Source organism: Micropterus salmoides, unplaced genomic scaffold (genome assembly GCF_014851395.1).
Source record: "Micropterus salmoides isolate LMB-PRFRI ecotype aquatic unplaced genomic scaffold, ASM1485139v1 Ms_hic_scaffold_2, whole genome shotgun sequence".
NCBI classification, from domain to species: Eukaryota; Metazoa; Chordata; class Actinopteri; order Centrarchiformes; family Centrarchidae; genus Micropterus; species Micropterus salmoides.
Genome location: NW_024041150.1, coordinates 34,197,431 through 34,222,414, shown reverse-complemented (window position 1 = coordinate 34,222,414; position 24,984 = coordinate 34,197,431). Strand labels below are relative to the sequence as shown.

At 40.7% G+C, this 24,984-nt stretch overlaps 1 protein-coding gene across 1 annotated transcript; it reads left to right on the top strand.

Annotated features, from left to right (window-relative positions):
* On the top strand, nt 1–17,214 carry gc2 (guanylyl cyclase 2). Its single transcript, XM_038730101.1, has 24 exons — nt 1–1,502; nt 2,687–3,162; nt 4,267–4,395; nt 4,480–4,659; nt 4,911–5,028; nt 5,153–5,454; nt 5,547–5,678; nt 5,981–6,084; nt 6,339–6,457; nt 8,054–8,138; nt 8,295–8,391; nt 8,672–8,794; nt 9,166–9,246; nt 9,324–9,500; nt 9,575–9,731; nt 9,840–9,992; nt 10,743–10,891; nt 11,905–12,068; nt 12,462–12,654; nt 12,758–12,932; nt 13,227–13,325; nt 13,852–13,946; nt 14,043–14,128; nt 16,485–17,214. Exons 2-24 carry the CDS (start codon nt 2,743–2,745, stop codon nt 16,627–16,629), a joined length of 3,483 nt encoding a protein of 1,160 aa, XP_038586029.1. The 5' UTR covers nt 1–1,502; nt 2,687–2,742; the 3' UTR covers nt 16,630–17,214.
* The last annotated feature ends 7,770 nt before the right edge of the window (nt 17,215–24,984 follow it).

The following is a 24,984-nucleotide window of genomic DNA, read 5'->3' as shown; positions in this document are numbered from 1 at the left end:
ACACACACACACACACACACACATAACAGTTGTCTGTACAGGAGGATGACTGGAGGCTAGTTGGTGTTTCTGTATCGCGCTGCCCTCTAGCTTTCAAAGAAGCACTGTACTGTGTGTTTTATAAGGAAATATGTAGAGCATGGAGGAAAAGGTAATGAGGGCCAGAGAGGGGTCAACCTTCACTTTCATTAGCTAAAAAATGTGTTTTTTAATTAATTTTCACAGGATGCAGGTCGACTTTTTCAGAAAGGATTAATATAAAGATTAAAAAGTCCAAATAAGAAGAATAAGGAGAACGATAAATAAATGTATCAAACTGGTTTACGTAACAGGAACAGGGTAAATTATTAAACATTCATGTCAGTGTGCCAGCTAGCCAAATGGCATTTTCTATCTTTAAATACTAAATTTAATTAAATTGTGTGTTAATTTAAATCTAAAAGTGCCACTCACTGTCCCACCTTCAACTGGTATATTTATATACAACGTTTCAGTTTACATGACCTACTTCAGATACATGAGCAAGCATCTCAGCTGTCCCTTATATTTTTACACAGATGCTGGCTAAAACAAACAAAAAATAGGTCAGCTAGTTAATGAACCACGTAGGGCGAAAAAACACACGTTGCCATTCACAAATACCATACTTTCATACAATGTACAAGAACCCAGTCCCTGCTGTAGGACTGGCAAACTTATCATCACTTAGCGATAAACTTCTTGCAAATAAGTAATTACCATCATTTTGTTATTTACAGATTAATGAAAGCACTTAAAAAATAAGAAAATAATATAAAGAGCCTGATGAGATAATTCCTCTGCAGCATCCTGAATCATAAGTGAAGCTATAGTAAAATATTTTTTTTTAATGAAAAAGAGATTCTGTATATCAGTTGTCTGTAGTATAAACCAGGGCTGGTAATACTGCTATTAAAAACCATGTGTGCATATAAAACACAGTGGATTCAGACCATTGTGTTTGGACCACATGCACCACTGCTGCTGCTGCATTCCTCTCAGTCGTCTGGTCTGCACATGAAGTTGTAAAAACATTAAGTAAATCAAACATTTCCATGTCTGACTGGACAAAACTGGAAGGTAAAACCTTTGTTAATGACTTCATAAAGTTGTGTTGCACCAACCTAATAATAATAATAATCATCATCATTTTCACTTCACCTCAGTCAGCACGGCTTACAGCTACATCGGACCTAATTTGGATTTGATTTAATCTGACAGGACAGGTCACACACTAGGTCGTCTCTCTCTCACACACACACACACACACGCGTACAAGCTGTAAACCTTCTTTGTATTATCTATCCTCATAATGCAGTGACACTCCCTTGGTTCCTGATGGTGGAGAGGTAATTACAGGATTCTTTTGAAAACTTTGGGGATGTAAAAAAGCCAGGAACTGATGAGTATCCATTGCTGTGGCGCTTGGGTGCAGAAGATCTGCCCGGGAGAAAAGCAAGACCTGTCCATCTCATCAATGCATGGTAGGAGTCCTTTTTAGAATAGAATAGAAGAATAGCAAGATGCATGATGTGTATAAAACTTACATGTATAAGCAAGAGAAAATAGAAAATCTAAATATGACCAAATCGGAAATTAAGAATAGGCACAGTGGGCATATGTGCGTGCAGGTCTCCTTAAGTGGGTTTTAAGAAGTAATTTAAAAGATGATACTGACTTTAACATCTAAGAAAATCACCCTCATTCAAGGCCCTTCAGGCCATAAAAATGTGATCACCCCACAAGCAGATCAAAGGCTTTCCACATACTTGACAGGCAGAATGACCAAACACCAAGCAGACATTTTTGGTCCCTTTGATTTGCTCAGATCATATTTAGTGGGCAACACCTGAAGCTGCTCACTTGTCCTCCTGTATGCATCCTCTTCACTTTTGTTTTACAATCTATGTTTTTGTCATCATAATTGTATGTACTATGATTTTCTGTTGTGAATCTATTCCGGACACATGACATATATTGCATGTATGTCCATCCTTTTAGAGGGGATTGCTCCTCTGAGGTTTCTTTCATTTTTTTCCTCGTTAAAAGGTTTTTTAGGGGGGAGGTCTTCCTCATTCCAATCGAGGGTATAAGGGCAGAATATGTTGCATGCTGTACACACTGTAAAACCCCTTGAGGCTAATTGTGATTTGTGATATTGGGCTTTATATATAAAATTGACTTGAATTTATCTATTCTCACTGACATGAGGATTGTGATACAGTAAAGGTTTGAGACGTTCACATCAGTTGATCCTGCTGTAGCTGCCTGAGCCAGGCGCAATCTCCGAGTTCAAAGTCACTAAAACTGCTCTTGGATGACTGTGGTTTCCATTAAAATTCAAAACATTATAAATCTGTCAAATTTTTTCCAGTTTTTGTTTGAAGACTTGTTTGTCTTTGTCTCTGTTCCTCTTCAAGATTTTCCACAATTAATTCCCAGTTTTTCTTTTTTTTCTACCTCACCTGAGTGAATGACAGACACATTGCCTGAATTTGTGCAGAAAAGGTTTCATGAAGGAGAGAAATCTGACTTCTAGGGATGCCCCCAAAAAATGTAGTCTTCTTTAGTGTCTATGGGGTTCTTTCATTATTATCTATCACAGTGGTAGAGTTACTCTACAAAATCTATTCACTTTTACTTTTCTCCAAATCCTTCGTTGTTCCAGGGCAGCAGCACCTTCAGACCATCTTCCTGTGAGCTCTCGAGGTGGTGAGCCTTGAGATGCAATCACAGCGCTGTGCCTTCATCGCCTTACCTCAAACATGGAAGCAGACACCAGGCAAAGCTCCTGATATCGACCCATCATCGCTTCCTCCTTCTTGTCTTCCTTCTTCTTCTTCTTCCCCAGCTATATCCCACCTCTCTCTTCCTCCCTCTCTTTCACCCATATCTCTCTCTCCTCTGTTCCCTCTGTCCCCCCATTATCTCCTGAGGTTCCTTCTGGTTCTCCTGTCCTCCCTGTGTTTACTGCCCTGCCCCACACAGGCAGCCTGGTTTCGGGTTGGGGTGGTCGGACCATGGGGGTGTGACCCTCTCTTTGCTAAGGCCCTTCCCAGTGTGGCGGCACAGCTCGCCGTCAACCGCATCAACAAGGACCCCTCGCTGTCCTACGCTGTAACATTCGACTATGCTGTGCTGCAGGTGCAATGCTGACTTCAGCTTCATCGGCCTGAAAATAATGTGAACTGAACCACTAATTGTATCAGCCTTACCTGTTCTGAGATACATAAATTATTTCATTGTCACAGTTTAACATCTGTATGCAGAAAACCAAACCTTTTCTGAGTTAGCTAAGTAAGCTACATTAGTCAAGAAGTTAGCTGAGTTAGCTATGGTAGCACCACTTTGTAGAAAAACAGGTAAGAGGGGCGGGAACAAGTGCATAAAAGATATATATAGGCAATGAAAAGCTCATAACATTAAAAAATAAGCTCAACATTTGGGAAGTACGCTTTAGTACGTTTAATCTCAGTCTAATCCAGAATGTGGTTATCTTAGCTTGGAGTAAAGACTGGTAACAGGGAAACAGCTATCCTGGCTCTTTCCAAAGTGAAAAGAAAACCAACAACACCTGTACAGAGCCGAAAGTCACAATGTCGTGTCCGGGCTACCTTCTGTAATTCAGTGCAATCTGTCATTTTGCCTTGCTAAAATGCTGAAGCGTGTTCCTGGGACAAATTGGCATACAGAAAGTTGCTATTAAAAACTAAAACCTTTGTGATTTGAAAAACATTTTTAAAATTTAAATTTACTTTGTGGGCACAGAAAAAGACATAGCATTGGTGGTACTTACGTCATAACAACTTGATTTTGTCCACAACCATAATATTCACAAAATACTCTCTTGAAATGTTGTTTTCCCAACTTTTTAGCTGTAATCTTTGCTGTCCTCTCTGCCCTGATGCTGTTACAGACAGGTCTAGCTGTGGCACCTCGACTTTCTCACGGACTCTTCTCTTTTGTCGAGCATTTAGTCCGCAGTAGTCTAGGGTGGTTCTTTCAAGACGCTAACAAGCAGAAATTATTAGACACAAAAAACTATACATGCACAAAACTACTCAGGAGGGTGCAGTTTTTATTTAAAATTTAGTAACATATATATTTACAGACCTGCATGGGAATCAATTTCGACACTTGTCATATTGCTTAACATAATAATGCTGCAAGATGATTATATGAACCAGCTTGTCTACAAAAAGCTACAGGCTGGCTGGTTGGTACATTGATTAATTTGTCACTTTTCAGGAACCATGTGAGACATCCAGGGCACTGGAGGCATTCATGGGGTTCCACACCAGGGCCTCAGGGTACATTGGACCTGCCAACCCCGGCTACTGTGATGCTGCTTCAATGCTGAGCAAAGGCTGGAACAAAGTAGGTGGTGTTTCTGAGGCAATTGTATTTTAGGGGTTTTAGGGTTGTGACATGTCCATTTTCTCCTCTACTCTGCTCCCACAGGCACTGTTTCCTTGGGGTTGTGTTGGCTATGAGCTAGACAATGTTCGGAGCCACCCAACCGTTGCCCGTTCAATGCCAAGGCCCACCTGGGTGCTCCTCAGTGTCATAAACTACTTCAGGTGGGCCCACATTGGCATCATCTCTTCCTCAGAGGACATCTGGGTGGAGACGGCCACCAAGGTTTGATTATTTTTTATTTCTAACTTCTCTGCAAAAGAACAGCAATTGGATTCTACTTGCTGCCGAGATGCTGATAAATTAAATAAAACAGTTTGATGACAGAGGAACCCACACTTTGCTGGGACATTGAAACACCTAATTATGAAGAAATGTGACTATTTTTGATATTTGCTCTCATTTCTCTGATTTCCTTGTTTGAGTTCATGGTTTTCATCTGCTCAGTGTGTATGTGTTGCAACTGTCCCGTCCAGGTCGCTGATTCCTTGAGGAGCCATGGTCTGCCGGTCAGACTGGTCAGTTTTATGGAGAACACACCTCACGGCATCAGACGAACTCTGTCCAAGGTCCGCAAGATGGGAGAATTACGAGGTAACTTCCAATTTATTCTTGGTGTTCAGAACCTAAAACAGGACATTGCTGCAGACCGCAGACTTAATGATTTTTTAAAAAAAAAGTCAGTTCTTCAATGTTATGAACTCTTGTCTCGTGCTAGTTGTTATTCTCTGCATGCACTCGGCGCTGATTGGTGGCGCAGCCCAGAAGCTGCTCTTGGAGACAGCCTACGACATGCAGATGATCGATGGCTCTCTGGTCTTTGTGCCCTACGACACCCTGCTCTACAGCCTGCCCTACCGCAACGTGACCTACCCAGCTCTGAAGAGCAACCGCAAACTACTGCGGGCTTACGACGCCGTGCTGACAGTCACAATCGACTCACCACAGGTGTCGTTCTACGAGGCCTACAGAGAGGCCATGGAGAGGGGAGAGGTGGCGAGGACGCTGAATCCACAGCAGGTGATGCACTTACATGTAGAGTTTGCAGAGGAGGGCAATATTGAGATGCCCTTGAGCAAGGCAGTTTCAAAATCTGTATGTCTGGCCTGCAGGTGTCTCCTCTCTTTGGCACCATCTACAGCTCTGTCCTCTTCATGGCTCATGCGGTGCATCGCGTTCGGGAGTCTGGGGAGTGGATGTCTGGGGGAAACTTGGCAAGACACACCCGCAACTTGGCCTTCCAGGTAAAAAGAAAATCATGAATGAGGCGCACAGTATTTAAAACAGTCAGGGAGAGTCTGAAGCATTTTCGGGAAGTGTAAATAAGGAACAGTAGACTCATTATATTTGTTTTAATTGTTTGTTTGATTTCCTAAAACTTTCTAGACCAAAATAGACTATATAGTTGAAGAATGACCCATTACCATATTGTACCTGTACTCACATTTGTATCATCCATACCGAACATTTCAAACTCCCCGGCATGATAAAATAACAAAAGCCCTAAAAAAGGCAGTTCCAACTACATTCCTTATTCACGTTGCAGGGCTTCAGCCATCCCATCAAAACCAACGACTCTGGAGCAGCTCTGCTGGACTACCTCATACTGGACACAGACGGACTCTCCTGGGAGCTGAAGCCAACATACAGGTATATGGGGACTGAGATCAAGTGTTTAGTGATCCCTTTTAACACATCTAGAACAATTAGAGAGTTCTAAAAGCATGTAAAGAGTTCTATTAGCAATCGAAGCTGATGAGTTAAAGGACCATACCAACATTTGATGGGTTGTAGTTTGAGTTGCGTTATATTCTAAAGTGCAACTAAACCCATACTCAAAGACTGGAATACCATCTCAGGAGTTATTGTTACATTATTAACTCGACTGAATTGATTAATGACAGGATCGATATGGAGGCCCGTATGGTGAGTTTCCTGGGTCGAGACATCCACTTCCCTCGCGGCTACGGACCCAGGAAGGATGCCTCCTGCTGGTTTACTCCTGGAGTCCTCTGCTCAGGAGGTTAGGAACACAAATATATATACTGTACCTCAATGCGTGCTGCTTGTTTTGGATTACTGTTCAGACTTTTAACAGCGACCAAGGACACCTCAAAGAAACATATTCCCTCAAGTGCTCTCCCAAAAAACAGTTTAACTGGGGTTGTTTATGTCAGTGCTTATAAACTAATGCATTATGTCCAAGTATGTTATCTAACTGCATGTGCACAGCAGTCCAAAAGACTTTCCATACCAAAATGCTTCCACAAACTGAATGCAATTCTTTACTCTAAAATAGGGTTAGAGTCGGGATGTAGCCCTGTGCACGCTCCCGAGCCTCTCCCTGACTACAGCTAACGAAATGCAGTCCACTAACACCATAAACAGACTTCAACATAAACTCCACGTACGGCTAAAAACAAAAATAAAGTTTTATATGCTGAAACCCATCAGACCAAATTAGATTTAGATGATGGTGGTAAAAACAGTGAACATCGGAAATGCTGGAGTCACGAGAGAGTCACGTTAGCTCGTCGGCTAATGCCGAGCAGTTGCTACTATTATCCAGTGCAATATACTATAGTTGTAAATTAGTCTTTCCACATTACTTCACCAGCTAACGCGATTCACACGACTTGTCAAATAGGTGATTTAGCCCACAAGAAAGCAAATGTAGACTTTACTAGCTAGTTTGCTTTTTGTTTACTAGCCTATAGTGATACAAGGCAGGACAGCCAGTAAACGTTAGCACAGATCCAACACTTCGTAGTGTTCAATTTAGAAAATAATGTGAATTACTGATACTCAGGTACACAGCTTCTCCACCTCTCAGTTGCTGTAACTGACGTGACCCATATAATTTACAATACTGCAACATAACGGTGACAACAACACAGAAGAAGACCCATTCACTAATGTTACAGTAATGTTACTTACTTATTGTCTAACTTTTATAAAGTGTAGCAACAATCTCATTAACAATAAGATTCAGTGCAGCTCACTAACCGTTTCATTATCATCCAATACATTTAGCTGTGCTCACATTGCTGAGCCTCCGGTGAAAGATACACAGATAGCAAGGTCCCTGAAAAGCAGCAGACGAGCTAACGCCGATGTACCACGTCAGCTAAATGCAGTAAATGTATCGTCATCATGTAACCAGCATGGATTAGTTCAAACTCAAGTTGATAAACATATTACTGTAACGTTGCAGTGGGAGTTTACCTGAGCTTCCAGCATGTTGTGTGAAGCTGTCTCCCTGTCTGTCTATAGCCGCTGTCACTCTGCCTTTATTCCCGGGATGATTATGCCAACGTGCGACTCGCTGCGCTGTGTGAAAGGTACAAAGCTGGTGTTGATCTGCCTCAGAGCCGGCAACGTTGAAGTAACAGAGCTTGAACGTGTCTGGAGAAAAGCCATAGTCGGGTGGTTGTGTTTCAGATTATTTTTGCTCATGACTTCAAGCCAGCAGGTGTACGAGCACACACCTGGTTGCAATCTTAAAACCGCACCGCTAGTGGACGCTGAAAACTCCATAATACCCCTTAAATCCTTTTTCTTTCATTAAAATGATCTTTTAATCATTTTTCTTTTTAAAACTCTTATTTTATTGTTGCAGGGGTGGATCTATACTCGACCATCAGCGTGTTCCTTGGAGCGATGGCCACCTCTGTTTTTGCAGTCGCACTGATTTACTGCATCAGGTACAAAGTCTTGTTGGTCTGGTTCTAAAGGTTTTACAGAACATTTGTTTGTAGTTTAGTTTTTTGTACAATCACTGTCACTAATAAAGCCGTTCTTGATATAGGCTACAGTTTGTGACTGGTGTATTCTGTCACTCTCTCCTGCCGTCTATATAGGGGACGTATCATTCAGATTCGACTGATTAGGGGTCCAAACAAGATCTTGCTGACACTGGCAGACGTCACATTCATTAACCCGTCTCTTAGCAACAAGGTCAGCCCCCATCCCAATTGACTCTGACATCTTTTGCTAGAGTCATACTTTTACTTGCATTGTGTATAGAAGTAAAACCAAGCAAGACGAAGTTGTCGTAAATGTTGATGTATTGATTTCAATTTAATAAATCCAAATTTCTTTGTGAGTTAAAACATTTCTTCAACTGCCAGGATCAGAAAATAAACATCAAAATGCCAGTTTTTCTGTCAGTAAGGTCGCCCGTAAAACAAATTCAAACCAAACCTTTGTCTCATATTCTGATCTTGCCTCCCTGTAGAAGCTGAGTCACAGTGACAGCAGGAACAGCGGCATGAGGAGCGTGTCAGACCGCAGCCTCATGTCGCCCGTCTCATCCCAATCCCCGGCCACCTACGAGAACTCCAACGTTGTCATTTACGAGGTGAGACAGTGAGTTTAATATGTACATGATGAAAAGAATTTGGAAAAAAGTCCCAGTAGCCAAAATGAAATGTCTTTTTCCCATTCTGGCTCCCTTAAACCTTTCAGTTCTGCTACTTCCATGGATCAGCCTCTAAAAGTGAATTACTAGCAAAAGCATTGTAACTAATAAAACATAAAGGCAGCTATTCAGTGAACTCCTTACAGCCTCTAACACCATTAACTAGAATGGGACACGTAATAACTTAATAGGAAGCATGATTCTGTAAGGACTATAACGACCTGATATGTTGACTGACTATGAGAATTACCAATTGGTTCATTTATAAGCCTCACTTCAACAGCCGGCTGTTTGGTGTTTCTCTGCTCCAGGGTGACTGGGCGTGGCTAAAGAGACTTCCTGATGGGATGTTTAGCAGCATCAACCCCAAAACCAGCCAAGTGTTTGAACTGGTACGTGACATTGTTGTGAGACAAACAAGCATCATAAAGTTCTGTTATAAAAGGGGCTGTTGATTTTTGGGCTACAGATGAAGGACATGCGTCATGAGAATATAAACCCTTTCCTGGGCTTCTTCCATGACTGTGGCGTGTTCGCTATCGTGACCGAGTTCTGCTCCAGAGGAAGTTTGGAGGACCTGGTGCTGAACGACGACGTCAAACTGGACTGGATGTTCAAGTCTTCTCTGCTACTGGATTTAATTAAGGTCAATATGGAGGGAAGGCAGGACAGACACAGACAAGAGAGTGAAAACTGTAACTTGTTTGTTTTCTCTCTCAGGGTATGAAGTACCTCCATCACCGCAAAGTGTGCCACAGTCGTCTGAAGTCCCGTAACTGTGTGGTGGATGGGCGTTTTGTCCTCAAGGTCACAGACTACGGCTACAACGAGGTTCTGGAGGCCCAGAGGTTCCCCTATATTGAGCCACCTGCAGAGGGTGAGAGAAATGATCAGATAACGAAGATCATGTTCTGCCTGTCCTTGTGCAGACCATTTGTAGAAGTTGCTGCTACAGTAGCAAACTGTGGATCTTGTGTGTTTCTAGAGTTGTTGTGGACTGCTCCGGAGATCCTGAGGATCTCTGGGCAGCCGGGGGTTCACGGGACTCTATCTGGTGACGTGTACAGCTTTGCCATCGTCATGCAGGAGGTGGTGATCAGAGGGCCTCCATTCTGCATGCTGGACCTGTCCGCGGCAGGCAAGACAGCAACTTCACAAACACACAATCAAACTCCCAGAAACCTGAAAACATAGGATGTTTCCTCTAGTGCTGCTGGAGTCTACCATGAAGTTCACATTTATAGCTCAAAGTGAAATATCTTGGATGGATTGCCATGAAATTCAGTACAGACATTCATGTCAATCATCCTGAGGGAGTCAGGATGATTAATGACTAATGACTTTGGTGCTCACCCTGACTTCACATTGACCGCCACCATGAGGTCAACATTTTAACTTTGGTTTATGACCAAATACCTGCAGAATGAATGGCATTCCCATCAGCCTCATGTGTAATTTGTGTTAATGCTATTCAGAAAAGGCTAGCATGATCACACATTGAAAATGGTGACAATTAGCAGCTATACAGCACGTTAGGTATCATTGGGATCATTGGGAGGCAGGATGTACCATGATTGGTGTTGGCTTTTGGCTCAAAGTCTCACAGAGCTGCTAGCATGGCAGTAGAGTCTTGAGTCTTCTGGGACTAAAATGTTGGTGGATCAAAGTTTGGGGGGTTGCCAAAGTCATTAAGACTCATCCTCTGGGCACCGTGCATGTCTGCATCAAATAGGCCTATCATTGTATCTAACAGCTGTCAAGATATTTTGATCTGGATAGTGCTTCACTGACTGAACAACATTGCCAACCCTTTGCCAAACTGCTTGCATGGCTAAAAAAAAACAATGGGCACAAACATATAACCACCGATGTTGTGTCTGTGTTTTAGAGATAATAGAGAAGCTCCGTAAGCCTCCGCCTCTGTGTCGTCCGGTGGTCAGTGCAGACTATGCTCCGTTAGAGTGCATCCAGTTGATGAAACAGTGCTGGAATGAACAGCCAGACAAGAGGCCTGACTTTGAGGAGATCTTCGACCAGGTAGTTATAAAGGTTTTAGGTCATAACTGCATTTTGTTATCATTTGAACAAAATGTCTACCTTTGAATGCTTGTTGAATGGTTGTAGCATATTTAATTGAAAATGGTTAATTTTGCTTTGGTAAAATCAATTTGGGAATAAAATGGCCTTTCTAATTTCTCAGCTTGTACCTCCTCGAATCCTCGCATCGCGTCTTAAGTTTTTCCAAACCGAGATGCGAGCGGTGGAGTCAAAGAGGAGATGTGATGAGAGAGGAGTTGAGGAAACAGACATTCAACTTGCCTCAGAGCCGTCATTTTAAAGCAATGTCAATTACCTGTGACAAGATGCACAGCTGCATCATCTGTCCACTAGGGGCTCATTTCCCTAATTTGTGCCTCCTCAATCATCGAGCCTATGAGCCTGTGAATCTCAGCGCGCCGCCTTGAAGGACATCTAAATTCCTAAAATGATCCAAGGATCCAGGAGACTTGCTGGAGGAGCTGTTAGCGAGGATACACCAGTGTATTCTTTGCGAAAATCTTTTCAGCAGCCATGAGGTTTAAAAGAGGCGTGACAGGCAGCTGGACTATACAACCCATGGCGGAAGCAGGACTGTTCCTGTTGTATTAGTTATTCAAGACGCGATAAGTAGAAGAGGTACAAACTGAGAAAGGAGAATGGCCTATTTTAAGTTTCACCAGACTGCAGAGCAACTTTTTCCCCCAAGCTATCAGACTCTTAAACTCTAATTCATCCTCAGCGCTGCTTCATTGAATATTGTTTATTTCTGTTTACCATTTTTATAATTGCTTATGTATTAATGTATATTGTCTGCTATGTAGCAGAAGGGAGTTACAAAGCTCATTTTCATTATATAACCTATTATTGTTTAGGAATTCATTCATTTTGATGTTTTAGGGTGATGAAAGACTGTTCTGTTGCTTATACTGTTCTTAATCACTTAAACTTATAGTATTGCCTTGTGTTTTATTCATGTACGTCCTGTCCTTTATTCCTTCCTCTCCTCTCAGTTTAAGAACATCAACAAGGGGAAGAAGACCAACATCATAGACTCCATGCTGAGGATGCTGGAGCAGTACTCGTCTAACCTAGAGGAGCTGATCAGAGAGCGAACGGAGGAGCTGGAAATTGAGAAACAGAAGACGGAAAAACTGCTCACACAGATGCTGCCTCCGTTAGTTAATGCACACCTACACGCAGATTAAAACATGCTGAGACGGTTATACATGCACAAAGATTAACTCCATGCAGATATAGACACATATGGGTGCCAAATTATGATATTGGTTGACTGTGAATTGCAGGTTCAACCGTAAACACACTTATACATTGTAGGAAATGTGCATGTTAATGCATCTGTGCCAAAGAAGAAAAGTCTACTTTTAACTAAAAAAAGCTAGATTTAGAAGAAGTGAGAGATGAAGCACGCCTCAGGTTTTATGGGAGATAGACACTAACGTTTCTTCACCTGTTTCGACCAAAGAAACATTGAGAGTAATTTCCATCTGTCCCTACGATCACCTGCAGACTTCACGTATATTGAACTTGTGTTTTCTTCTTTCCTCAGGTCCGTGGCCGAGGCTTTGAAGGTGGGCGGGACGGTGGAACCAGAGCATTTTGCCAATGTGTCGCTTTATTTCAGCGACATCGTCGGCTTCACCACCATCTCAGCCCATAGTGAACCCATCGAGGTGGTCGACCTGCTGAACGACCTCTACACAGTCTTTGACGCCATCATAGGAAACCACGATGTCTACAAGGTGCTGTGTCTTTTATTCACTCCCGCTGATACAAATATTGGGGCATCAGCTGTTAAATCTCATTAGATCACATTGTTGCTCCTTCTGTTATGATCTACTCCAGGTGGAGACTATCGGTGATGCTTACATGGTGGCGTCAGGTGTTCCTGTCCCAAATGAGGACCGACACGCTGCAGAGATAGCTAACATGGCGCTCGACATCCTGAGCGCTGTGGGAACCTTCAAAATGAGACACATGCCTGATGTTCCTGTCAGGATACGTATAGGACTGCACACAGGTGAGGGAGGAAGGGATGCAAAAAGAAGACATTAATAGAATTACAGATTGTTCAGATGTTACACCTGAAGCGTACTGCATGAAAACGAGTTGCCGTACAAATAGAAAGTGGTTTGAATGTCCAGTTTCTGGCACTCTGGTAGTGATACAAATGCAAAGATGCCCAAGCCAACATGACAAAATAATAAACCTATATGAAACCACTTTAATTTAACTTTTAGTGTTAAAACTAACATAAAACCCGTGTGCCAGCACCGGAAGAAGTAATAAAACTATATGTGTGTGACTGTTGTAGGTCCATGTGTAGCAGGCGTGGTAGGCCTCACCATGCCTCGCTACTGTCTGTTTGGAGACACAGTGAACACGGCTTCTCGTATGGAGTCCAGTGGGCTGCGTAAGTTACACACCTAAAAACTCTTTATAGATAAAAATAAGCAGACAGCCGTGTTTGTTTTTGGCTGATCCAGTGAATTAAATACATGACAAAGAATTTAATCAAAAATCATAAAAAAATTCTACAGCTGAAATTATTAGCTCAACAGATCGATAAATTGTAAATTTTCAAGTCAAAATACCAAACCTTTGATCATTTCTTTGTCATATATGACAATATACTGAATATTCAGCTTGTTTTTCTCTGTTACGATAAATAAATACATTTGATAATGTCACCTTTGCATTTTTCTCTCTTCCAACATTTTTTAGCCAAAACGATAAAGAAACAAATCAGTAGATTGATCGACAATGAAAATGATTGTTTGCAGAAGTCCTATTGTTAATATTTATTAACATTATGCCATCATATCACACAACCCTACTCTGAAACCAAAGAAAAGCCATGTTCTTTTAAATGTTACTAAAATTATGTCATGTGGGGGCACTATGACGTCTTTTTTTGGGGGGGGGGGGGGTTGTTGCAGCCTACAGGATCCATGTCCACCAGAGTACAGTGAAGATCTTGCGGGACCTAAATCTCGGCTACAAGCTCGAGTTGAGAGGCAAGACAGAAATCAAGGTGCGACGCTTTATCAGACAAATTCAGATTCCTGTGTGTGCATGAAGTACTGCCTCTGTCTATGTGCTCCTGCCATTCTTTCTGTCCCTTTCTCAGGGGAAAGGAGTAGAGGAGACCTTCTGGCTTGTAGGGAGGGATGGATTTACCAAACCTCTACCTGTTCCTCCAGAAGTCAAGTCTGGGTAGGATTAACTGTCCTTTCTCCTCTTTTGTTTTTCTTTCATTTTTAATTCTATGCTCCCTTTATACCTCAACTTTTTTCAGCCAATTCTGCCTACCCATGTCTGCCCATCAACCCCCCCTAAAAAATAATTCCCTGACTTGTTTTGATAACAAGCTAAGCCACTCACCCACAGGTCCTCACATGAGCCATTGTAGACGTCCCAGTGTTTACTGCATTACTCCAAAGTCCTTTCTAGAGCAAAAGAAGTGGATAAGTAAACTGTATGGGGTATTATTCAAGTTTATTCCACCTGGTTCTAGTCTTATTGCTCTGCTAGGCTAATCACCTCCAGACTCTAGCTCCGAATTAAACACACAGTCATGAGATTGGTATTGATCTTGTCCTTCATCTGGCCAATGATCACATGCTGAAGCGTAACCTTAAGGTCACCTTCAGGATTAATGCGTAACTGTGGACCTCTACAGTGGTTACAACAATAAGTCCGCCCAAATAGTGAACAAGTAGGACTCCAGTGTGTGTGTGTGTGTGTTGTGTTCACCCTGTTCACTTCGTCCCAACAGGCAAATGGCCCACGGGCTGCAGATCGCCGAGATAGCCCAGTACAAGAAACGGAAAGCCGAGAAACAACAACAGGAACAACTTGCAAAGAAGAAAAACTGAGGTAATGTTATGCATTGTAAAAAAAAATGTATAACATTACTGGCTTAGTTGGCGACGTGACTCGTCCTTTGGCAAACATAGTTCGGGGACTTGCTAGCATGAACTGTCTCGAGGTGCTGCTGCAGTTTGTTTACATTTAGTTGCATCTTGATCATGACCCGCGAAAAGTTTAGGAAAAGATCATGGCCACAGTAAGAAGCAGCTGGTCAAACGTAGGGTTCTTATTTTTTACATTATCTGCATTATTATTATGAAATAGACACCCAGAAGTTCTCTGAGAAAATTTCTGAATTTTAGCAAAATCTAAAATTTTTTTGCTATTTTACCAGAACTTGTTTCTGACCAGAAGTTTCTTACTGCAGGTTATAAATTTAAGATGTCTTATGACATTTTGATTGGGTCATGTTAAAGATACAATTGAATGGAAATAATAAAACAGCAACATCCAGAGGCAGTTTAGGCAATTACAGAATTACAATTTTGATTAGTTGGTCACTTACAAAACTCAGTTCTTCTACTTTACAAGAAAAAAAAAAGTCCCATGTTGACTCCTCTCTGTGTCGCTGCTGTCACAAAAAAACTCAAATCTATTTTACTTCCTTTTTTTTTACGAAAACCCCTTAATTTAACCCCCAAAGTTTTCTGTTGTAGTCAAATGTCAGGGTTGACTACAGACACGTCTTCAAAATGAACTTTTTGTTCGAGAGCAGCGATGTGCCAACACTGATTGACCTGGGCTGAAATGAAATCTTAAATCTCGTAGTGCTTCTTTAAATCTGTTTGGATGGTTAGCAACAGATCATCTGTCATCAGGTGTACTTTTAGTTGTGAACAAGACTTCACGCTGACTTGTTTTCCTGTCAGGTAACTAGCTATAATTATTATCCATGTTTCGTTATTAGTATGTGTCCAGACTTGCTTTTCCAGTGTTTCCCCTTTGATTTTAATAGTACTATAATTTTATTTGGAGTGGATATACTGCTGCAACACAGAAAAACAGCTGCTGTCTTTCTGGTTTTGAGGTCTCAGATGTTGTCTCTGTAGAAGCCAGTAGTGAGGATGTTGTATTCCCCTGTTTATGTCCACATCATGTTGATTCTAGTTGAAAAAATACAATTGGGGTTTAACATTTTGGGAAACACACTCATTTGCTGTCTTTCTTTCTTGTGTTGCTTAGCTAGAGCCAGATAGGTGATTAGCTTTGCTTAGCACAAAGGTTTGAAACAGCTAGCCTGGCTCTGTCCAAAGTTTACTCACTAATTAATGTATGTTATATCTCATACTATTAATCTCTAGCCAAAAAAAAATGTAAAAATTAATTTGTGATTTTATGGAAAGTTACTTGCTGTAAATGTATCTGTCAGTTTTGGTAAGCGTATTTTCTGGCTTTAGACAGGGCCAGGCTAGCTGTTTCAACCAGGTTTAATGCTAAGCTGTGCTAACCATGTCCTGGCTCTACCTCTATACTGAACTCCCAGATCTAAGAGTGGTATCGATTTCCTCAACTAACTCTGGGCAAGAAAGTAATTAAGCTTTTTCCCCAAAATGTTGAACTACTCCTTTAATGATCCATTTCTTTTTATGTATAGGGTGATAATTTTGCTTTCTCATCTTGCATAATTTCCCTCCCTTTGTCCTTCCACCCTCCTTCCTCTTGACTCTCTCTTTCCCTCCATCCCCTCTCCTCCTCGCAGCACCCAGATCATCATCCCAACGAAGGAATCAAAGGACGTAAAGCAGGTGTTTCACAAGGCGGTGAAGATGATCTCTCACGTCCGCGTCATGACTCAGCTCATCGTGCCCGATGAAGATGACAACGTCATGATGTCGCACCACTGACTGACCTGTACAGTAATGTACAACTTTGCCAGGACTAGACTTCTGGGTGGATTTTAACTGCAAGGCCTGGTTGTCAGCGCTTTAAACTCATCATCCTGATAGTTTCTTGTGAAAATCCACTGACAAAAGTTTCCAGGAGGAGAAAGGGGCTAGTGACAGCGTTATCGGATCATCACTGTCTGTGTCTGTGTGTATTAACAGCTTGAGTTGACGAGATGAAGTCTTGTGTTGAACTATGTATAGAGGGTAGAGAAGTAGTGACTCAGCAAAGCGGGGATCTACATACAATGCCTGTCAGCAGCAGAGGAATGCAGCTAATCTCTCGTTCATTTCCTCCTCCTTTGCTTCCCTGTTTCTCTGTCTGAAGGGAGGAGAAGAAAGGAGAGAAGGGAAGGAGGGGAAACAGAGAGAGAGAGAGAGAGAGAGAGAGAGAAACACAAATATCCTCCAGAAATACTTAGTAATGTTTAGGTACTTAGTATTTTTGGACATTTTATTTGGATGGTGAACAGTAGACAGGTGACTCAGATCTTGGACATTGTGATTACATTAGTGCTGCAAATAATAATTTTAATTATCTGCCCATTGTTTTCTTTATCATTTGGTCTATAAAATATCAGGAAATAGTGAAAAGGGCCCAAAACAGGTCCCTCAGTAGTCAAAGGTGACATTGTCAAATGCTGGTTTTGAGACCAAAACATAAAGATATTGAATTTATGATCATTTACAAGACTAAATAACAATAATAATAATAATAATAATAATTATCTTTATTTGTAGAGCACTTTTCAAAAACAAGTTACAAAGTGCTTTAACAAGTGTAAAGACAATAATACCCAAAAAACAATAATACAGAACAATACAAGATAAAAACAAGAAAACATTGAAAAGACTAAAATACACATTTAAGATAAATATAAAACAAGTAAAATAGAATAAAATAAAAGGGATACAATAAAGTCAAATAAGATCGGGAAAGGCTCTCCTATAAAAGTATGTTTTAAGAAGGGACTTAAAAGAGTTCACTGACTCAGCCGACCTGATTTCCTCCGGCAGGCTGTTCCAGAGCCTTGGGGCCCTGACAGCAAACGCTCTGTCCCCTTTAGTTTTCAGTCGAGACTCTGGAACAGACAACAGACCTCGGCCCGAGGATCTCAAGGTACGTGCTGGTGTGAATGGGACTAAAAGGTCAGAAATATAACAAGGCGAGAGGCCATGAAGAGCTTTAAAAGTGATCAATAAAATTTTAAAGTCAATTCTAAAACACACTGGGAGCCAGTGTAATGAAGCTAAAATAGGAGTAATGTGGTCATATTTCTTAGTTCTGGTTAAAAGCCTGGCAGCTGAGTTCTGGACAGTCTGGAGTCGATCAGTAGATTTTTGGGTTAAACAAGTGAAAAGGCTGTTGCAGTAATCCAGGCGTGATGAGATGAAGGCGTGTAAAATGGTCTCCGTGTCTCTAAAAGTTAACATTTGCTATATTTTTTTTGCTATATTTCTAAGTTGATAAAAACATGATTGAACAAGCTTTGTGGTGTGCTGCTCGATGATGGTAGTATTTGTTTTGTCATCTGCTGGGACCCGATGACCAGGATTTCTGTTTTGTCTGAGTTCAGCTGGAGGAAATTATTTTATCCATTTTTTAACTTAACAAAGGCAGTTGGTAAGTGAACTCTGGGGTCTGTGGATCTGATGGACAAGTAAATTTGTGTGTCATCAGCATAAATATGAAAAGAAATACCATGTTTATGGATAATGTGTCCAAGGGGAAGCAGATACAAGGAAAACAAAATGGGTCCTAAGACCAACCCCTGAGGCACACCATATTTAACTGGACAGAACGAAGAGACATAGTTGTTTACAGACACGCAAAACTTCCTATTTGACAGGTAGGATGAAAACCATTCTAGGGCAGTACCAGAGATGACAGAGGAGATGATAAAGGTATGTTCAATCAGAAAGCAAAATTTGTGAGAATTTGACCACTGGACTTTTTATGTTTATTTGCTGTAGCTCTAAGCTAGCTAGCCACGGATGCACCAACTGAGTGTGTGTTTATGTTCAGCCCAGCCTCAAGCTGAACTCACCAGAAACTCCAGTTTTCTTATTTTTCCTCTTGTCTCTTTATAAGGCAGATTCATAAAGCTCCAGACCGCGCACAAAGCTCAGGTTTAAACATTTTGACCTCACGTGGATGTGTCTTCGCACCAGGAGGCAGGTATAAGGTGCCACTACGTTGCATCCATTCAGTGACTCTGGTTTGCAAACCTTTAAGACTTCCCTGCACCAAAATTAAAATCTCAGTTCGCCAAAGGCAGCTCTCAGGGTTTCACAGTTTCTCCTCAGCTGACGCACAGCTCCACAGTTTAGACTAACAATTCTGAGATGTGAAAATGTGCAACTGCTACTACACAAAAGAATCCCACAGCAAACCTCCCCTGGATAATTAAAGACTAAAAATAGTGCAGATAGAGGGAAATTTGAACAGCATTGCTCACGTGAGAGAGAGAGTTTTTGTTTTTTTCTTTCTCACAACCAGATCTTAGCTACATCCAAATCTGGATTTGGGGATTTTCTTTTTCCTCCGTCAGCTGTTTATTGTATTACAAACACTTGATGTACACTGATGTTTTATTGGGTAAATCTAATTATCTTTGTGGTTCATAACTTGTCAGTCTGGGAAAGGTTAATTGTCTGAAATGTTAGGTTTTTGTGTTTGTACATGCCCCTTTCAATAACTCCTCAAATAACTTTCTGTTTAGAGAGAGAGAATACCGATATCTGATGTCGTTAAGTCCAGTTTTCTCCTCACTGACTCACTGCTGTTTAGGAGACAGATTTTTGTACTTTAGTTGTAGTTTTTAATTTGTCACTTGGGCAGATTTGAACAAACCTGACATTATAATTTTATATAGACAAAAAACACAAACCTTGTTTCTGTGTTTTCTACATTATCTTTAGTTATTGCATGATTTGCAGGAGGGTTCATCATCTCAAGGTACAAGGTTGTTTATTAGTCATTATACAGCACAAGGCTGCATAATGTGCAACGTAAATTTTCTTCTGCAATTTCCATTTTTTAGCTCTGTTTTTATGTTTTATTTTATTTACCAGCACTATGTTGATGTAAATATTATAGCTGTTTATTACACTTCAGTCAGGTGGTTATTTCAACTCCACAGACTTTGCATTTTTTTATTGTTGTGCTTATAGTTGTATGTAGGTAAGAAATGATCCAATTGTATTTTAGATTTTCCAATCAACACCAGTATTGAGTCTACTTTATTTTTGTAACCAATCCTGCCTGACAAACATTACAATAAATCTTTTTTGGTGCTGAAAAAAATGTTGCCCTGTTAATCACTGACCCTGCAGGTTTTCAGTTTGATTGAGAGGCTATTTAAACAAGCCTGCAGCGCCCCCGGTGGTGCAACAGAAAATAAACTAAAGTTTGTTCAAAGTACAGTTGGCATCCAGGAAGCTCTGGAGGATTATCCCTGCTGATCCTCGCGGGGTGTGTGGGTGTGTGGTGGCAGGTAGCACGCTCTCTGTACTGAATATACGTAAATCTGCATTTTGTGTATATTGTAGGAGGGGCTCTCAACCTTTTTGGCTTCTGTCTTGTTAATAAAAGCCTGGATGTCTACGTGTGACTTTGGTTTAATGTCTATAAGATGTGAGCAGTGCAACCAAAGTGCAACCAAAGTGCTGCAAAGCTAAAGCTAAAAACTAACATCTGTGATGTGGTGTGTGTGTGACTGTAAAATGCAAATTCCTCTGTCTGACATTAACCTCCAAATTTCCAGTAACACTCCCGAGGACATGAGGTGAGTGTGCTCAATGTGAGCCCTTCAGCCCTGCTTGAATCACTGTATAATATCAATGCGTGATATCAGAAACAAGCTTTAACAACTTATTAACCAGATAAATGCTGGTTGTACTGGTTGGTTATATGACGAAAAACACATTTGGTCTACTGACACTCACAGAAATCAATAAGAAAGGTCGTTCTTGTAGATGTGAGGTTTATATTTCGTCCAACAGACAGTGAAGAGAACGCAACAAGCTGTTGTGTGTCAAAGCTACATAGCTGAAGATTATCAGTGGAATTACACTGTTACCTAGGCGGTAATGGCAGTTTGTTTGGGGGCAGGAAGGGGTCAGTGTAGATTATGATATAGTGATATAGGATAAGGGGGAATATGGATTGGAAAGATTAGGGAACCCTGAGGAATGGGAGATAGTCAGATTAGACCTGGATTATTCCTGTAAATGTGACGAATCTGCCGTCCCATCAGACTCTCAGCAACGTGTCATCATCGTAACTACACCACAAGCCAGATCCTTTTAAATTTTAACCCTATAAACAAAACTTATGTAAACATACTGTGACATTCAAATTAAATACCTGTTGTAGTTTTTCCTCTGCATGAACTCTAAATATGAGGGAAATAGTATTCTTAGAAATGCAATCAATTGCTTTCTTTCTGAGAGTTAGACATTAGATGATGGGGGTGGGGAAGCCACCAATTGAAAGCTGGAATGTTTTATTTGCATTAAGTCTGTCTTCTCACAATTTTTACTTTAATAGTTTAACATTTTGGGGGGGAAAGCAATTTTGCTTTCTTGTAGAAAGTTGGATGGGAACATTGATACCACTGTTATGTCTGTCTGTTAAATACAAAGCTACAACCAGTAGGTGGTTAGCTTAGCTTAGCATAAAGACTGGAAGCAAGGGGGAAAAAACAAAACTAGCCTGGCTCTGTCCAAAGTAAAAAATACTCCTTCCAATACCTACCTGACACAAACAGAAATGACAAAACACTAATTGTGATTTAGGGGGAGCTATAAATGCTGGAACTTGTTGCTTGTAATTGGTAATCTACGTTGTCACATTATTAAAGTCTGCATGCTGCAGTTTTTACGTTTGCTTCTTTTGTCATTTTTTTGCGACTTAAAAACATGAGTAAAAATAGTTTACAGCTGGAACTTTTTGTAAAGTGTTTCTCTCTACAGATTCATTAGGCTGTATGTTCTGCAGATTTCATTTTTCAGGCAGATCTGGCTTATCTTTTACTTATTCAGGAAAGTGTCACAGAGAACCTGGCTCTTGTTTTCCTGGAAAGCTTTGAACAGTTATCCTGCACAACACTGACAAAAATATGGTAATGTGGGACAAAGGGAATGTAACAGAAATACAAAAAAACCCCATTAAAGAACTGGTAGGGAACAAACATGTGGTTTCATGGAGACAACAACTGGTCAGAAAAACCAACATGGGTTCAGAAGTGTCAAGCTAAATCAACCCAAAATAACTGTAAAGAAACCCTGGCACAGGAAGCTATAAAAGCCAAAACATGACTAATAAAGAAGATTCCCGAAACCATAAACAATACAACATTGAAGATCCACCAACAAATGTGTGCAAACATTTTATGTGTCTCAGAAATGACAAACTAGACTGTATATGGTCTGGCTGTGGTTTGGTTCAATATTCGCTGCTGTTTTAGCCAACAATTGTTTTTCTACCATTTGACCCTTGAGAGGCTCCTGGGGACAGAAATGTAGATTTGAATGCATATTTGTGTGTGTGTGTGTGTGTGTGTGTGTGTGTGTGTGTGTGTGTGTGTGTGTGTGTGTGTGTGTGTGTGTGTGTGCGTTTGTATATATTTTTCTTCACAATACACAATTTTAATGTACTAACTGAATACATAAAATATATACACTAGTAAGTACTTGTAATACTTTAAGAAAATATAGCATTCACTGCATCATATAGGATGAAGTTAGATTGGTATATATACTTGTTTGAATGTTATTGATGACAAAAACACTGCAGGGCTGAATGTTTTTGAACATGTGCAGATTTTAACAGTTTTGTTCTCAGTTGATTGAATAAATCGTCTGTTTAAATTGCATTGTCAACAGCAGCAGCAGTGTCGCAACCGTGCTTGTTCTGAAATAACAGACTGAGTCTGTAACAAAGGGAAGCATGCTTTCCTTTGTGTTTTCTGTGTGTGTGTGTTTCAGCTTTGTTGGCTCTGCTCCTTTGTTGCAAGTACAAAAGCAGAGGACTTACTGCAGGGAACAGTCCTAGCCAGCAGAGGGTGCTGTGACATGATTACTGCATAGGCTGTAAATAAAAAGGATTACTGTCAATATAGGCAGCAAAATAGAAGCTAAACAAATATAGGTTTGTGTAAATTGATGAACATTTCAATGCTTATTTGTTATTCTGAAAACTTTACTACTGTTAACTATGTTACAGAGGAGGATCCATTGCCATATCGGGTCCCTGGGGAACAAAAATAGCTCCTGGGCCCCTATAAACAGCCCATACACTGGGCATGTGTATGGGTTTTATATGTTATATATATATATATTTCCAAAGATTCAGCATTACAGCACTGAACTTAAATAACAGGTCTTGAAAGTTGGATTAGCACAAACCTGTTGACAGCGGCAGCTTTAAAACCATTAAACACTAAGAAGTTATATTACCAACTGCAAATTAGAGAAAAGAGAAGATTGCTTTGTCTTAATTTTGGGAATACCAAGCAACACAAAAGAAGTAGTTTTCGGATTAAATAAATAATTTTCTAGCAAATAAAAAACACATTTTTCCTCCCATCTTACTAAACTACAATTCAGCTGAAGTTTACATACACATGCTGTTGAATTAATCCACAATGCAGTGCTTAAAGTCCCTGCTGTGTGTCTACAGGCCCAAACAACCTACGTCAATCATTGTCCAAAGTGCGTAAACCAAATAAATTCCCGATGTGACGAGTGAAATTTGCATCATTATGCCTACAAGCTGGCAACTAGTTTGACTGACACACACATTTAAACGCATGAAAACATATATACACACACAGTCTCTTTAGTTGCCTCTTGTCCAGCCCTCACGTTCAAACAACACCTCTCTGATGGCTGCAAACAGTGTCTTAATAGCTGCTTAATTCTCATGAAATCAACACAAAATAGCTTGTTTTACTCAAATGTCTAAAGCTTGACTTGACCGCACCTATTATTTTGAAAATTACTCAGCAATAATGTATGATGATGTCACTGTAAAATCATATTTTAACCCTTAAGCGAGGGAGTGTTATGTTTCTCTGAGGGTGGTGGAAATTCTCCAGAATTTGGGATTCTGGAGAATTTCAGAGGTACAAGCAGAATTTGAAATGCTCCTCCATTAATATTAAACGTGACTGACAGAAACAGGGTAAAAGGTTGAGGGTTACATAAGTTCAGCTGTTCACACAGCAGCAGAGTAGATGAAAGGATGAAAGGTTGAGGGGCTTTCGTGGGTTTGACTGGTCTCACGCCAGACGGCGGTTAGCAGAACCAGACTTCCTTTGAAAAGCAGCTGATATTTTCCCCCCGGGAAGAGTTGGGTTGCCTGTCGGCTCGACTGGTAGCTAGCCGTCATTGTGGGAGAGATTGGAGACTGGTATTCCGGCTGTCACAATTCTGTCCAGTTTTTCCGTAACAAGAGGTTAAGAGGTGCAAGAGAGACACAGTCTTATGCAAGAGTGTTTCAATACTTTAATAACACCTTTTTTTCTCAATGAAAAATTATGGGATCATTATTTATTAATTGCTTCCAAATTGCCAGCGTTCTTTCAAGCTAAGTTTGGCAGATTTATACTCCAACTTATTGGGAAACTTTGTATTACATGAGAAAATCTGTATCAGTTTCATCTCTTTGTGTTTGCACAAGACAAATAGCCTAGCCCATCTTAGCACAAAGTTTGTTAGCAACAGAATCCAGCTAGCGCCGTCAAAAAAGAGAAAATATACCTTTCCAAATGTGTCTTATTTACATGTGGCTAAGCTAAGCAGTGTAAGCTAGAAAGATAGTCAACTGTAAGAGTCACCAGGGTTTTTCTTTAGTACTAAAGTGAGCAACATGCAGCAACTTCATGGAACTTCTCAGGTGGGACTTCGTGGGACTTTGTAATGCTTTTGTGTTGGAGCCCCAGGTTCGAATCCCACTCTGCATTTCCACCAATGAATCCCAACAGCATGCAACCTATGAAATATATAGCAATTGTGATTCGCTTTGGATAAAAGTGTCAGCTAAATGAGTAAATATGATGTGCTGCATGCAGTTAGCTGTTGCTTCTTAGTAAATGGCTTAAATTTGTTAACTAACGTGGCCCGATAACCTGACTTCATTTTCATTTCGCTTAATTTCATCTACTCAACCTGACACTGTGTTTGTGTTACTCAATTCTTGTTGGGAGAGTCTTCGGTCAGGGAGGTATATGTTTTATCCAAACTAGTAAGAGTTGATTGCATTTATCTTAATATTTCTGTTCAATACCAATTCAAGAGATGTTATATCTG

Excerpts from the sequence above, each read along its gene's own strand:
- gc2 (XM_038730101.1), top strand. The coding sequence starts at position 2,743 with ATGCAATCACAGCGCTGTGCCTTCATCGCCTTACCTCAAACATGGAAG. Across the intron at positions 5,455-5,546 it reads GGACGCTGAATCCACAGCAG|GTGTCTCCTCTCTTTGGCAC; the intron begins GTGATGCACTTA and ends TCTGGCCTGCAG. Across the intron at positions 10,892-11,904 it reads TTGAGGAGATCTTCGACCAG|TTTAAGAACATCAACAAGGG; the intron begins GTAGTTATAAAG and ends CTCTCCTCTCAG.